Source organism: Nothoprocta perdicaria, unplaced genomic scaffold, assembly GCF_003342845.1.
Source record: "Nothoprocta perdicaria isolate Ctin4 unplaced genomic scaffold, notPer1 scaffold_13, whole genome shotgun sequence".
NCBI lineage: Eukaryota > Metazoa > Chordata > Aves > Tinamiformes > Tinamidae > Nothoprocta > Nothoprocta perdicaria.
Window position 1 is genome coordinate 7,761,508 of NW_020454427.1, and position 15,073 is coordinate 7,776,580.

General features: G+C 39.3%; 1 protein-coding gene across 1 annotated transcript in view; it reads right to left on the minus strand.

Moving 5' to 3' along the window:
- TENM3 (teneurin transmembrane protein 3) overlaps positions 1 to 15,073 on the minus strand; it is a 290,741-nt gene that overhangs the window by 42,089 nt on the left and 233,579 nt on the right. Inside the window, exons 14-18 of the mRNA XM_026033502.1 lie at positions 9,641 to 9,857; positions 8,510 to 8,629; positions 7,859 to 8,120; positions 1,465 to 1,732; positions 757 to 900 (exon numbers count right to left, since the gene is read on the minus strand). Of these exons, the coding sequence (XP_025889287.1) occupies positions 757 to 900; positions 1,465 to 1,732; positions 7,859 to 8,120; positions 8,510 to 8,629; positions 9,641 to 9,857 (1,011 nt within the window). The remainder of the gene's footprint in view (positions 1 to 756; positions 901 to 1,464; positions 1,733 to 7,858; positions 8,121 to 8,509; positions 8,630 to 9,640; positions 9,858 to 15,073) is intronic.

Here is a 15,073-nt window from a genome sequence, read left to right on the forward strand (position 1 = left end):
GTCACACGACTAAGGTGGTGGGAACCCCCCAGGCGCAGGGCCTGCTGCAGCAGTGACGACTCCCTGCTCACTTACAGCTGCACTCCCAACAGCTTGCATAAAAATCCCATGCCACCAGCTCCCACCTTCACTTGTGAATCTCTATTCCGCCTACTTTTCACACTTGCACCCTTGTTATTCCAAGTGGCCGCTCAGCACCAGTGGTGCTCAGGCACATCCTCATGAACAGCCACCGCTCTGCCTCTTTTAGCTGCAGTTGCTGAGGAGTTACTACTGCCCAGACGACTCACTGAGCAGCACAGCGCCTGAGGACCCTGCTTTTTATTGCCATTTAGATTTCACTCATCRTGAAAACTGGAAGTGTAAATATTGTTCAACATATGTACAGCCAGCTAATGCCAAAAAACAATGCTGACATTCACAATTTCCTTAAAAATAACTTGTCCTTAGCATCACTCGCTTTTTGAAAACAATTCAGTATTTGTTCTTTTTTTTTGTTTGTCTGGTAAACATATTTGTCACAGAATGACCCAGAGGTTTTACTGTAAGATATTTGTTAAGTGACATTACTAGTGCATATGTTTTTTTAGGAGGAAAAAACATGACAGATGCTGTAAAACTCAAAGCATTTACCATATGCAAAACATTCTGTAATTTTTTTAATAATAAAGCAAACATTTGAAAAAATAGAATGACACRCTTAAAGTGTAGTGCAATTTAGGATTGAAATCAGCACCAAGGAAGCACATTCCTCACCATTCTGCACATCCAACACGTGATGTTTATCCAATGTCCAACCACCCATGTTTGAGGCATCCAGTTCGTAGCCTTGCAGAATGGCAGTCCGCTTTTCCCAAAGAGTTAGATCCAAGCAAGACTCATACTCATAACCTACAGACACTGAAACATAAATTTCCTGATTAAATAAGGAATCTCGTTCAGAAGAATAGTTTAACAATAGTTATTTGTTTAAACAGTGCATGTTCTTCTGTTCTCAGTAAAAATCTCCAAGACCGCCTTAGATGCATTCAAAACACCTAACAAAATTCCAAAATATTCTAGAAAGCAATCAGCGATTATGACAATAATTTTAGTTATTAACAGTAAGTGGATTAGGACAGGTAAAGCAAAAGCCATTTTGTGAAGTAGTCAGACTGCTGTTGAGGTCTAACGCATAAGGAGCGCTCAGACTAAGAGCTCCACTGTCTTACCATATTGAGGCTTCCTCACAGGTTAAGAATTCCAAGAGCAAAATGACTGTGGTCTCCTTTTCCTTTTGAAGTGTGCTCTTCTTACAACTCAGGAATTTAGATGAATATTATGGAACATATTTTACTCTGTATCTTTATTTCTCATCTTGTCCTGATAAGTACCTTCTAATTAATGCATATAGGCATTTGAGATGCAATTCCCTTTTTTCCAAGACAACAGTGAACACGGACATAGCCTGCGCAACACACATACCAACAGCTTCAGATAATCCGTAGACTCTCTGGTTGTACGCATCTGTTTTATCCCATATGAAAGTGTACGCCAGATTTGGGGACGCAGGGAACCATTTTTGGAAAAGTCTTCCCACCACTGCCACCATAAGGTGAACTTTCATTAAATTAAATGGTATAACAGACTGGGTCATTGTGATCTTCAGAACAGATTTGTAGCCTGCAGCCCTGGAGCTTAAGTAGGATAACTTCAGATCAGTTCCTGGTATTGTAGTCTCTTCATGAAGCACCTATGCATTAGTAAGAAAAAATGTAATATTTGAACGAGTTGGAAATTAAACGGAACAATGCAGTTACTGTAAAAGGATGCCTCAGGTTTTACTACAGTATAACCCATTATGAAGCAGCATCAAATCTATCTTTCATTTAATATGCAAAGGAAAAACAAATCGATATCAGTATCTCACCTTCTTCTGAAAAAGCAAGTTCAAAGTCTGTTTTATATTGCAGCTGTTTAGCAACTTGCTGCTGAAAGGTTTCAAAGATCCTTCTTTTATTTTGGGGTAGGAAATGTGAAGGAAGTGTGGGGAAGAGAGTCAGAAAAACACCCTCAGCTACCTAAGTACACCCCTATCCTGGCTATGGCCAGGTACTGAAATCACACTGCAGGGGCTCCAGATTCAGGGTAGGATCTCTAATTGCTCCTGCAGTTTGAATGATAATAGTGTAACACAGGAAGGACTTTTAGGCGGTTAATTATTTGCATCGCCTGTGCACCGTAAATACTTTAAACTGGAGCATTCTCCCATTTATTTCAAAGAGAGGTAAGTAGATGCCTCAGGGAAAGCTTTTCCATATTTCCTGATCAATATTCACTACTCAGACATCAGCTCACCACTTTCTCATTTCAGAGGGGTGCAATGATTCAATTTTATTTTTAAATAGTTCCTCTCCCTGCTTCCTCACCCTTGTCTTTCCCTGTGAGCTGAGAAGCTTTTGTAGKTGATGGATGGATGTGAAAACTTTTTGTACTATGTGGATGCAGACAGCTCACTATCCTCTATTTCAGCCAGGACATGTGACTACATTAAAATGCGGTCCCTAAACACTGAAAGTTGCACATCAAGTCAAGAGCTACCTTGCATCTCTTTTTATTTAAACAAACAAACATAGAAAAATTGGTATTTAGGCACATTTGTAAACACAGTGTTTCTCTAGAGGGGGCACAATGCAAAGGACTCTCAGTCACAAGCCCAGAGCCTTGGTGGTGTCAGAGCTGCAGTTTTAGGGGGGTAAATTTGGAAACCCTTACTTTATCTCCCTAGTCCCATGTCCTGAAAACTGTTAAGGCCAACCACCACCTAGGCTCTTAGCAGAAAGCACCCTCCAGGTAGAAAACTATCTCAGATATCCCCAAGATCAGGCTTGGGACTTCAGCAGGTACCAAAGCCTGACAACCCAAGAACTGCTAAGTTAGCTGAGAATTTCTCTATGCTGGGGAAAGCTTTGGAGACTGCTTTGAAACAATTTACTGTCTGTGTTGAGGAGGGTTAAACACCATGGCTTACACTGCTGAAGCAGTTTCTTCTCCCCCAGTGAAACTATAATACAGCTTTAAGAACTAAAGGAGGAAATTCTTCCTCCCGACACCCATCGGACCCAGGTACACTGTGTCTAAAAGTCTGCTGCAAGCAACTGCTGAAACAAAGAGAAATCATATGCTCATAGCAGGACACAAAGTAATGGACCTCCCTGATCTCCTGCTTCTTTCACAAGTGCACTGCGGAGGAGTGGTGTTAAACACTTAGGTGGTCTTCAAATACTCTTGGCTGAGATAACAGGCAATAAAGAAGACACCTTGAAACTTCAATTTCCAAGAAAATCCACTGTGTATTGGGATGATATTGAATTAGAAACTAGGACACTCATTCAGTTCTCAGGGAGGTTTAGAACAAAAACTCAACCCCATCATTAGTTTCTGCGAAGACCTCACATCTGCTGGAAATCTCACTTAAAACTTTCTTCTTTCCATAAAATACCTCCTGTAGTAACATAATTTCTTGAGAATTTTTACCATCTAGAGACATCGGACTGAAGCTCTCTCCTGAAATCCAGCACTATAAACAGAATTAAACAGTTTAACAATCTTCTGATCAGTGGTCGTTAGGCACAGCAGAGAGTATCTTGTGGGAGCCATGACAATACATCAATTATAAAGCCACCAGGAAAGTCCCTGAGTATAAAAGTCACGTCAGAAGTCACCAACACAACCGATCTGTCTTTTACTTTAACTTTTCCTGATAGAGTGTCAAACTACCCTCGGAAAGGTTGATCCTTTGGGGGGACTGAGTTATAGCCCAACTACCAGATTCCAAAGGTTGACATTTTATTTATGGATGATCAAGCTTCTTGGAAGGCCATCTGTGAAATATTTAACCTACAGGACTAAGATAGGGGTCACTGCAATTTTCACAAAGAAAGAATTTGTTGTCTTAAGAGTTCAAGTTGTCCAGTAAGTCACATAAATTCTGTAGGACTCCTTGTCTCTCGTGCCCAGCAGGACTAAAGCTCCGCAGGACTCTATGGCTCCCAAGTATGACATGATTCAGGTGACATGCTCTGATGGCAATAGCAACCCTGAGGGATGAAATTACACTCAGATTAGGAGGGAGAATACCTGCTCCTTTTTTTTTTTTTTTTCTTTTTCCTCAAAATGAGCAATTTGAATAGAAAATACGAGAAAATTTTCACACTTTAGTGCAAATTTTAATCCAAACACCAGAAAATGATTCTTCACTGAGATATAACAGCTTAGCTGCTGCAATAGAATGGAAAAACATCATGGCTTGAGATGGGCAAAGATGGTTCTCTTAGAAGCATATAAATATTGGTAACTACTGTACTGCACAAAGCTTGAGGCCAAAGAATACTAAAATGTTACCACTGTGTAAGCTTAAGTGTAAGCTGAATTTGTTCATTTCAGAATACAAAAATCTTTCCCTTTTAGAAAAAGAATTTCCCTAGAACTGAGGCTTCTGAGGCTTTTAAAAAGGAGCTCATAGGGAAAATCTAGGATTCTATAACCCTAAGATAAAAGGAAAAAAACATTCAACTTCCTAGGCTTGTAGTCTTGCTGAGATACCACAGAGATGAGGCCATATACATGCAGAAGCCTAAAATGAATCAGTAAAAACACACACCAAGAACACTATATAAAGTTACAAAGAGAAGAAAAATTGGTGAAAAACAAAGATACATAAATTGAGATACTTGCATGTAGAAATAAAGTCCATTTTTTGTAAATTTAATTCAGTGAAAACAAGATGTAGCATCTGTGTAACACTGAAATATCTACATATCCTAYTAGGTTGTCCATGTGAATGACAAAACAGATTCATTTCTTAGGTGAAAACCTAGCCAACTCTCCATTGAAGAGAATCATTTTTATGAAGTCATTGGGACCAGTATTTTCCCCTTAATTTTAGTGGGTAAATAGATTTTGCCAACTTCTGCTCTATTGTATTGACAATAATGAGAAAGAGTCAAGGGTTATGGTACAGAAAAAAACTCAGCAACTTTTAACTGATGTTGGGAGCATCTACCTGCAGAAATGGTTTGSCCTGGCAGCGCTTCAGCTAAACCAAGCACCCCTGCTGCTGGCTGGTCTCCTGCACATGCATGTCTGATCTAACTTACATTGGTCCCTGACCATGTGGGTCACTCTAAACCAGGGAAAATATGAATTTGAAGGAAAATACTAGTCCTGATTCTCCCATATTCTTGAGGCCCTAGAGGCAAGTTGCTCAGGACCTGCAGATGGCACTGGGACCTTCTYAGGCATACCTAAGGGTGAACAACAGAAGTGCAGAAGAAGCCTCCACAAAAACTGTTTTAAACTGCTCAGTCTGACTYCCATGTGGGTCTCTGCTGGGCCACACTGCAGTATGTAGCATACAGGCAACTACTGTGTTAGGAAAAAGACACCAACAGCATTACCTAGCACATATCAGTAGCTCCAGACTAACTTGATCTTCTGCCTTATCTGCATGTAGTTTAATATCTTAWTCTGCACTGATTAATCCTGGTTAGTTAAGTCCAGGCATAGCATGCTAATCTGCAATTAGAGGCAGATAAAACGTCATGGTTATATAATCTAAATTTTGCTGACCTGTTTGTTATCTTAGATTAGTTATCTTTCCTTTTGACTAATGATCTGTTGTGCCTTTGGGTCTGTGGCTGCACCTCTACCTACTCCATTCTTGCTTTGCTCTTGCTCTCTTTTTTATTTTTTTCTTCTTCTTCTTTTGGGCTGCTTCTTTAGTACAGACTTTAATTTCCTCTCTGATCATTTTGGGACTCATAAACCACTAGGTATACTTATTGGGAAACATCCTGTGCAAAGGATGATGAAGCTCTTCCAGGGATGATGATTACAGCAGCACATCATTTTCTCCTGTCTGTGACACCAAGTGTTGCCACATCCCATGAAGAGGATGACTGATAAYGACTGAAAGACCACGGCCAAGAGCTTCTTTCCCTTTGCTTGCTTCAGTCTCCCACACTCTCAATGTGGCTTTGCATCCTTCAGCTCCTCAAGAGCTGAACGGATGGTTTTGAATATAATAATCTGAATCTGYCTTTTTTTTTTTTTAATCAGACTTGTGAAGACTGTTGTGCATTACGCATTTCCAAAGACACTGCTCTCACCCGTGGGAGCAGTGGAAAAGAAGAGCTATGAGAAGATTCCTTGATGTTTTTAAACAGTGCAGTTACTGAAGTTTGGCATATGCAACAATAGCACTTTTTTCTTCTCATCAGAAGTTACACGCCAGCATCTACTGCATAACAACTTGTGAGAATGTGACCTTCTCTTCCGGACATTTTTCTAAACAGATCAGCCTGACCTCAYGTCGGTTTGGTCTGCCAGACCTCCCAGCTCACAACTTCTGAACTTGGCAGACAATTTCAACCACATTTCAAGTCACAGTAGAAATCTTAAAAATAACTCAGCAAAGGTTTATAAAAGAAAACAGGGCTCAGGTAGGGAAGAAGTATCTAAATTTAATATCCCCTCAGAGAAAAAGGCTACGTGTGCTCCATGAGGGAATGACTGGACTTGGCAGTAAACTGGGATTACAGAGACGGGTGGGAATTAGTAGGAAACCAGACTTCATTATTCCCACTGCTCAAAGAATGACTTGTTTATCTAGACATTGGAATTGCTCCTTGAAAAAATGTATTTTCTGACATTTTTCTATTATTACTTTTCTTGATTTATAACACCATCTACTTAAGCCATTTTCCATCACTTCAGGAACTGAATCCATCATTTGTTGCCAAAATAAGGAAATCAGCACTATTTTTCTGTAGATTGTATTTTGCAAGTACCTTTTTCTAATTGACTTGCAACTACYAAAGGCACAGAAGTGATAGTGAGAATAAAAGCAACCATTTGCTAGCACTGTCTAGGTCTGTGTGTATTTAGTTGCAATTTCTTTGCATCTTTATTTAAATTTGCCCATTCTATGAACTGCTGAATTGATTTTTTCTCAAAAGTCCACAATGAAAACAATTTGAATACATTTTCTGTGTTCCACCTGACGACGCAAAGACATTTCTTAGTGAATGGGCCAAAAGAGTGTCCTATATAATTATGAGATTGTGAGGGGAACAGAGCAATAAGGACAGCAAGAAAGAGAGTGAACTGTCTTAACAGGAAAGGATGACTAGAAATCAATAATGGGATAATCAAATATTACTTCTCAGAATGTTACGTTGCTTTTAGAATTGAGGAAGGTTAATTATTTGAGACTAAAGAATCTAATACAATCAATGTCAGAAAAAAAGAAAAACATCAAAATCATGGTTCTTTCCATTTAAAACATGAATTTGATGTTTTTTAAATATATATTTGGTCTAAGTACTAACCAAGGAATTATATTATCACACATGCTCATTGCCTATTCTCAATACTACAAAGTTCTTTTATTTTGTAAAAATATGTGACATGCTGTTTATCATAACTAAATGGATAAGGTGAACTGTATGGGATTTTCAAGYGTAATGGAAAAAAACACCTTTTATTTTCAGTCCTAAGGTTCACTTCTAAAACAGACAAGCCACATCTTAATGGGACAGTGCCTGATAAGTGAAGATACTGTGGTTTAAATAACACAAACAAACATATAACCAGATATTAGTGTGTAGCAAGTTTTCTTACCTGTTTCTTTTTTTTCCTCTAATGAAATTTGAAACAATTAACCCACAGAAAAAGTAAACTTGTCTGAAAATTGTTATGTGCTGCAAATTCATGCTAGTCAAAAATATCTATTTAAAAACAAAGTTTGCATTCTTTTCATTACAATTGTTTAACAGATTTCTGAAATAAAATACTATTTACTTGAAGGACATTTTACCTGTGTCTCTGGGATGATAGGACTATCTTCCGGAGAAATTCGAAAGAGGGTAGATAAAGGTGATGACACAATAACAGGGTTGGGCCGTACAAATCCACTCAGATCACAGCTAGGAATGTCATTTTCTTCCTTTTTCATGACCAGGGTATCCATGACATAAAAGACATTCCAGGGAATCCACACCGTGTGAAACTGTGTCAGGAAGGGTGATCGTTCAAACACCAGTGTCAGGGAGGCGCCACCATTTGCTACCAAGTCAAACCTGGAAAAAAAGCTGGGTTAGCTATCCAGCAAATTCCCAAAGCCATCTACAGTTTCCATTTTACTGACTGATTCTWCATCCTATTGTACTGCTCTGAAGACTGAATAGCTCTACTGGGAACAATGGAGAAATCAATTAAATTACAGTACATAATACTGTACTCTGAGAAGGGAGAATTTGGGATGCCTCATTTACATTAAATAAGCCCRTTTACTTGTGAAGTATATAATCAGCACGCTTAACATTATTTGAAGAACATACAAAGTACAGCTTCCCTCATTAACTTCTTCATGTCTTTTGTTTCCGTTATATTATTTGTACGAGCGACTCCTGATTTATTAATGTATTTGCTGTTTCTATGTCTGAGAAGTGCTTCAAAGTGAACTCACATTCCGTCTTGCCGAGTGATTGTATATCCATACTCTGGATAGTGTAAGAAGGAGACATTGACACCAATGAGGGGTGTTCCATCAGCAGTGAGTACCTGGCCCCTTATGACAGAYGCAAGGCTGTGAAAAAGATTCAGGATAACATTTCAGACTTCTTAGTTCTCATCTAAACGAACACCAGCCAATATCGCGCRCACACACGTCTCTCTTCATGGTATCAAGTACTGTTAACAAAAACATTCCCAAGCTTCTAACCCTTTTACAAGTTCACATAATATACATTCTCTAAACATACGCCTCAACAGCTATAGCTAGTCACTTGTTTTAATTTAGCTGAGTTTACTTTGGTTCATTTTGTCTGTGCTGAGTTACTAAGACCAATAATTCAGTGAAGAATTTTAAGAACTTATAAACTTCAGATGTTCCCACTATAAGTCATACCTCTGGCAGATTCATAAAGGAAAATGTACTTTTCAATTAGTATCAGAGCAATCTGTAAAACTGCAGGGGCTAAGTACAAAATTCAAAAGAGCAATAAGGAACATTTGTGCAACAACTTTTAATCAACTGCTGTGCCCAAACACATTAATGCTGTTAAATTACTGCAAACACAGTAGTTCTAGTGTAAATCATCTTCTTCCTCTCAGTGAGATCTAAGACACCTGCTTCCTGTTACTGGTTTATTTTGCAGGTCATTACTGCTTCATAGAGCACCAGTCAAATAGTTTATGCAATTATACTGTCGTGCACTTAACGGTTCCATTACATTAATTCATAATTTATATTATTTAGTGAGCTCAGTTTTAAAAGTGGAGCTTTGCTTTCCCTTCTGAAGTGCTTTCACTGCTTTGATATACTTCCAACTGTGCTAACCCAAATCAACTGGTTAAACGAGGATTTATTTAATCATTAATGAAGTGCCCTGTCAGAATGGCAAGTACCTGCTGTAACCTACCAGCACTAGCAATTGGAATTTTGTAGGAAAATAAACAATTTGAGAAAATTAAGGCAAAGTGTCCTTGCGGAAAGGCCACTCGGTGACATTTTCACAGTGACTCGTCTCTTAGCATGACTCTCACACACTCTTTGATGGCTTTTCACACGTGTGAGTAACAGATGAGCCGTGCCCACCTCTTGTTGAAAGGGCTTTCGCCGGGGATGACGTGAGTGCTCTCCGCTCCTATGAGGAAACTGATCCGGTCATAAAATGCTTTGGCAGCTTGCTGAGAGGGCGACTGCTGGCTTTGGCTGATAATATCTTGGGGATCAGGGAGTCCACGGCAGTAAGGCTGATTTTGGCAAGAGCTCTGCAAACAGCAGTCAGGATCCATACAGTCCACCAGCCCATCTGTTGGCAGAAATTCACACAAATGAACAAAGTCTTCTTCCTGTGCTTTGTATGTGAAAAACCCAGCTAGCAGAGAGATTCAAAACATCATGTACTATGAAAGAATATTAATAACTAAGATTAGTACGAATTCACTCTCAATTAATGCTAGCTTGTTTCCTCTGTGTTCTTAAAACTCTTAGGGAAATTCACGCAAGCTGAGTGCACTCGGTCCCTTGTACGTACTARATGAATTTATTCAATACTTTCCTAAAAACCTGCGGAGCAAACCAGAAAACGTGGGGACTTAGGCTCTGCATACACTCTTGACTTTTAAACATTAAACATTTGTGTGGGAGCTAAGTGGCTTTTATCTGAGGTWATTTGGCTTGCTAGAGAAAAGAAACAAGTAATTCCCAGCCTGCCGTTTTCCTGAACTTTTAAAGCATATGTATGCTGCAAGTAGCTTTAAATATTTAACAACATTTATCAAGGTGGATTCCTTTATACTCTGAATGAAAGGTTTTGTTGCTAGTGGCAAAGGCAATTTCCACAACTGTTTTGCATGAAAATGTATGAGAAAACAAAATCTGTACTTAACATTTAGATTTTATTCTGAATACGCTGATGAGGAATACTGGCCAGTACAAACACGATTTAAACACATGGGTGCTTTTATGCTTATGTGCTTAATATTCACATATAATGAGCATAGATCCGTCACATCACTGGAAATCTAATTTGGTGAAAGATTAAAATCAAGATCAAATTGATAACTACTAATTTGCTGTAAGTAAAGTCATAAGGAAAATGAGCCTGGAAATGTCAGCTACAGAAAATTTCTAGATGAATGTAATATGGTATCACATAGCTGATAATTGCTTCTCCAAAAGAACAGCAAGACTGAAATACTCAAACATTTTATTATTTCATTTAGATTATGGAGGGAGCTTGTCTGCTGCCACTAAGCTGAAAAAAGTCCCCATACAGCATTCTGAGGAAGCCCATGACTGCCTCGTTCACAAAGGTATCTAGCTTTATAGTAAAACTTCTTTTTGAAGGGAAAAATCTCATTCATTTTTGCTCAATCATGTACTGAAAGAAGGTAAGTAAACAGCAATCTTCTAAAGGTATTCCTCTAAGAATTGCCTTGCTACGCAGATCGGCTGGAGGACTGGCAAAATAGCAGAGTCCCGAGATTTCTATTCTTTGGCACATCTAAAACTCCTATTTAACGCAGTCAACACTGAGGAGAGTTCGAGGAATAAAAAAGGGATGAAACATCATCATTAAGTACATCAAAGTTTATATTTTTTAAAAAGAGAAAAGAAATAATATTGACTTTTACTGGGGGGTGTGGTGGATAGACCAGATGGTTGTGCTGCCATTCGGAGGCCCTTGATGGGCTGGAGAGGCTGTGGGCTCTCTATTCTTGGAGACAGTCAAAACCCAGCTGAACTGGGCTCTGAGGAAMCCTGCTCAGGGAGCCCCTCACAAGCAGGGGGGTTGGACTGGGCCATGTCCAGAGGTCCCTGCCGGCCTCGGCCATTCTGCCAGGCTGAGTCCATCTGCAGCCTCAGTCCTACACAGTGTGAAGCTCCTTTCTGGCTGAAGCACTTGAGCTCCCTTGCTGGTTTTAACTCTGGAAGCCTGGATCAGTGTCAAAGTTAAGGGTACTGGCGATTAAAAGCAGAGTTCTGTTTTTTTATACCTCTATATGGTCTCACAGGCAATATCTGGTACAGTTGCCAAAGGAATGCTAAAATTTAGACATTCATCTTTGTTAGTTTATAAAAAGCAAATGTACATCTGGCATACAGTATGCAGGTCATAAAACTGCATGAGATTGACACCTTCTGAACTAATCAGCTGGAAATGCATTTTTACAAGCCTCTCCACTAACATCAATCAGAGAAAGAATCTCATTTTCACCAGCCAAGATACAGAGACACGCTGTTTGTTATTTTTCTGTGGAGTTTATCAGCAACTTGCCCAGGCGAGTGACGGATGGTTATGAATCTGGCTCCTTATAACTTCAGAAAACATTTTTCATTCTTTCTCTGTACTTATGTGGCTAGAGCTATCTAGTACCACTAAGTTGACTATTCTATTGCACTGTGTGAAGCAGAGGAAAATTTCCTTCCTGAAATAGCTCTGCACAATTATTGATGAATTTTGTTTAGCCTGAAAAATATGGCTCTTAGTGCAGCACTAGCTTACCAGCTCTATCATTCAAATGTGATAGCAGACCTATAAGGAAAATAAACTGTCACAGCAGATGGACARTCATTATCAGCCTCAGAAGGCTACTTTATATATTTCTTTGTTCTAGATGTAAGTGGCTTCTCTATATACACCAGAGGTAATGAGTCCATTACTGTTTTTCTCCTCAAAAGCTTAAAGTCTAGCTGTGAAAATCTTGACTAATGCTACTTTTCCCTTTGTTGCAAAAAGCATGGAACTGCAATGGAGCACAGTCTGGGGGTAAGATGACTCATTTGGAGAGACTAATAAAACCAAAAAATATTAAAGAAGGAGAGCCAAGAGAGAGAAGTCATGCCCCTCTGGATGCTTAAAAATGAGATGCATGAGTGTGAATGTTTGTCTTTGAGTGGAATTTAAAGGGTGTTTATAAAACTGCTGCAAGGAAGAAAACCTGTGAGACAAAATAATTCCACATTATAAATTCCATTAGTGTTAAGAGTGGGTCATGCAACCGACCTGCATAATCACATTGTTTGTATATAATGTAATCRTGTATTTAAGTAACACAGAAACTCTACAAAGTGAGGTGTCTGCATAGGAAGAAAACAGTTTTGTAGCTGAACTGCTGCCCATCCCACCAGGCCAGCAGTGGCTGTGTTACACTAAGAGAGGAGGCTGGAATGGACAGAGAAGTCAGTACTGAGAAACCTCAGTTACCCTCGTGTGTATGAGGATCACACTGTGCTAGCCTGGGCAGTGCACAAGCACCTTGCTCAGTGAGTGACTACACAAACTGCATTTTTGTTGCAGTGAAGCAGCCTAAAATATCGAGTGTTAGGCTCCAAAAGAAAGCATCACTTCAGAAATGGCTCTTGGCCTCACGGTGGAGAAACAGTACAGATAAACCAAGCCAGCACTCCCCAGTGGCCATGGGTGCAACAGAAAGGCGAGGAATATCGGCCAAGTATTTGAGCACAAACCAGAGAACCTCAGCACTCCACTGCATCCACCCTAAATCAAGGAGCAACTTTCTGAAAAGTCCTGAGTTTGGGCTACCTTTGTGCTTAGTTTATCTTCTGACTTGCAAAATCTCAGGCACTAAATTCCTATTTTAATTAGCAGCCTGCTTGTATGCAAAAGATCATTCTGCATAGGCCCAATTCTTGCAGGCTTTTGCAAAGCACTTTCTATTAGCCACTGTCAGATAAGTGACACTGGGCTAGGTGACCTGAAGATCAGTCTAAAGACTGTCTCTGTAGTCCCCTATGACAGGATTATTAGCAGCCGGATAATCTAAACTATGTTAGTAATTAAAAAAAATACACCAAGTACAAAGCAAGCCTTGTTTTGTTATAATATTTATTTTAATTTAAGCAACAAAAGAATGTTAATAATCCCTACTAATCCCTACTGGGGATAACCTGTCACTACTCTTAATAATTGAATAAAAGCCTAAAAGAGTAACCTCTTCATTAACAACCCACATGAAGAGTCTACAGCTTATTTTTCCTATGGAATGAGAATAAAACATGTCTCACTTTGTTCAGGATAAAGTTAGGAATTCAGGCATATTGTGCCCATGAAAAACTCCTGCTGAACTTTCCCCTCTTCCCCCCAGAGCTGTTAAGAGCTCAGTTCAGCCTAAGGTCTGCTTGTGGCGCGTGCATCCCTTCTAAGCTGTTGAAATGTATGGAAAATTCTGTTACTTACTATCTAAACCAAACACACGGGAAAACAGAGAAAGAGCTATCTTTAAACAGAGAGGATGTGATCTGCAGGGCTTTCAAAAACCTGTATCACAATGAAGACACGTAATAATCACCCCATGTTATGTCGATAGCACACAGAAGGAGAAATGATCAAGAATATTCTTCATTCAATAATCATTTCCTACAGATAAATTTCCCACTGAAGTCAGGGGATGTTCATGTTCACAGAAGCTGAACACTCAGCTCCAGAAAGAGCTAAGAACTAAAGCAAGAGCAAATGCTATTCTTAATACAAACTAGCTATAGTGATACACAAAACACATCTCATCCAGGGTATGGCAAAACAAAAACATGAACCACAGTATATCAATTAGCTAGCAACCAAGATAACGTTAATTACATAAGCACCGAGCCTAATGTGATGTAAATCACACCACTTGGGGTCAGCAGCACAAATCCAGCCTAAGTGCTTGGATAATCTAATCTCCCACAGTAAACAAATAGGGCAGGGCCACGTCCTTCTCCATTAGCCGCCTGCAATCCGAAGAGCTTGCTCCATTGCTCAGCCGGCTGATTGCAAGGATTTCTGGAATGGGAAGAAACTCTGCTTCTCTTGCCAGGTGGATTTCTGGCAATGTGAACTCACCTTTCCCTGTTTTGTTTGGTATCCTCACAGTTTTTCATCTGATTTAATTTAAATGCTATAGCTTAACCTTTTCCCTCAGCCATTAATCAAAGACTGAAGTGAATATGCTCCTTACTGAAGCACATAAATGAAAAACAAGGATCACTAAAAGAGAAATGTCAATGACAAATAGCATTATATAGGTCAACCATGGTAAAACAGCTGGCCAGGCCCTACCTCATACATAGCTGGGTCATGCCTGCAAAGGAAATAATAAAAAAGAACGAGRGGCAATACAAATATCACTCTTAAAGATTTTTTTTTTCCAATGTCATCTTTCTTTCTGAACTTTAAGCCATTCTGTTAGTTTCTTCTGCTCCAGTTCCTTGTTCTTTTCTCCCTTTTACTCACAAAAAACTATCATTTTTTTTTTCAGTCTGAAGGAGCATCTCCTTTTCCCTTTATGTGCATTCCTGTTCACTGCCTCTCTTCCTCATGCTGCTCTGCTGTCTGCTGTTGACTCTCTCTCTTGCTTTTTGGCATGCCACCTTCATCTACTATCTTTAATATTTACCAAAATATTTTAAGTCTATCCTTGGGCTTTTTCTTTTTTATTTTTTCCTATATCATCTATTTTTTTTCCCTCCAAACTGCCTTTCTTCTAACTTCCCCTGACGTCTTTTTCTCCTTTCTTGGTC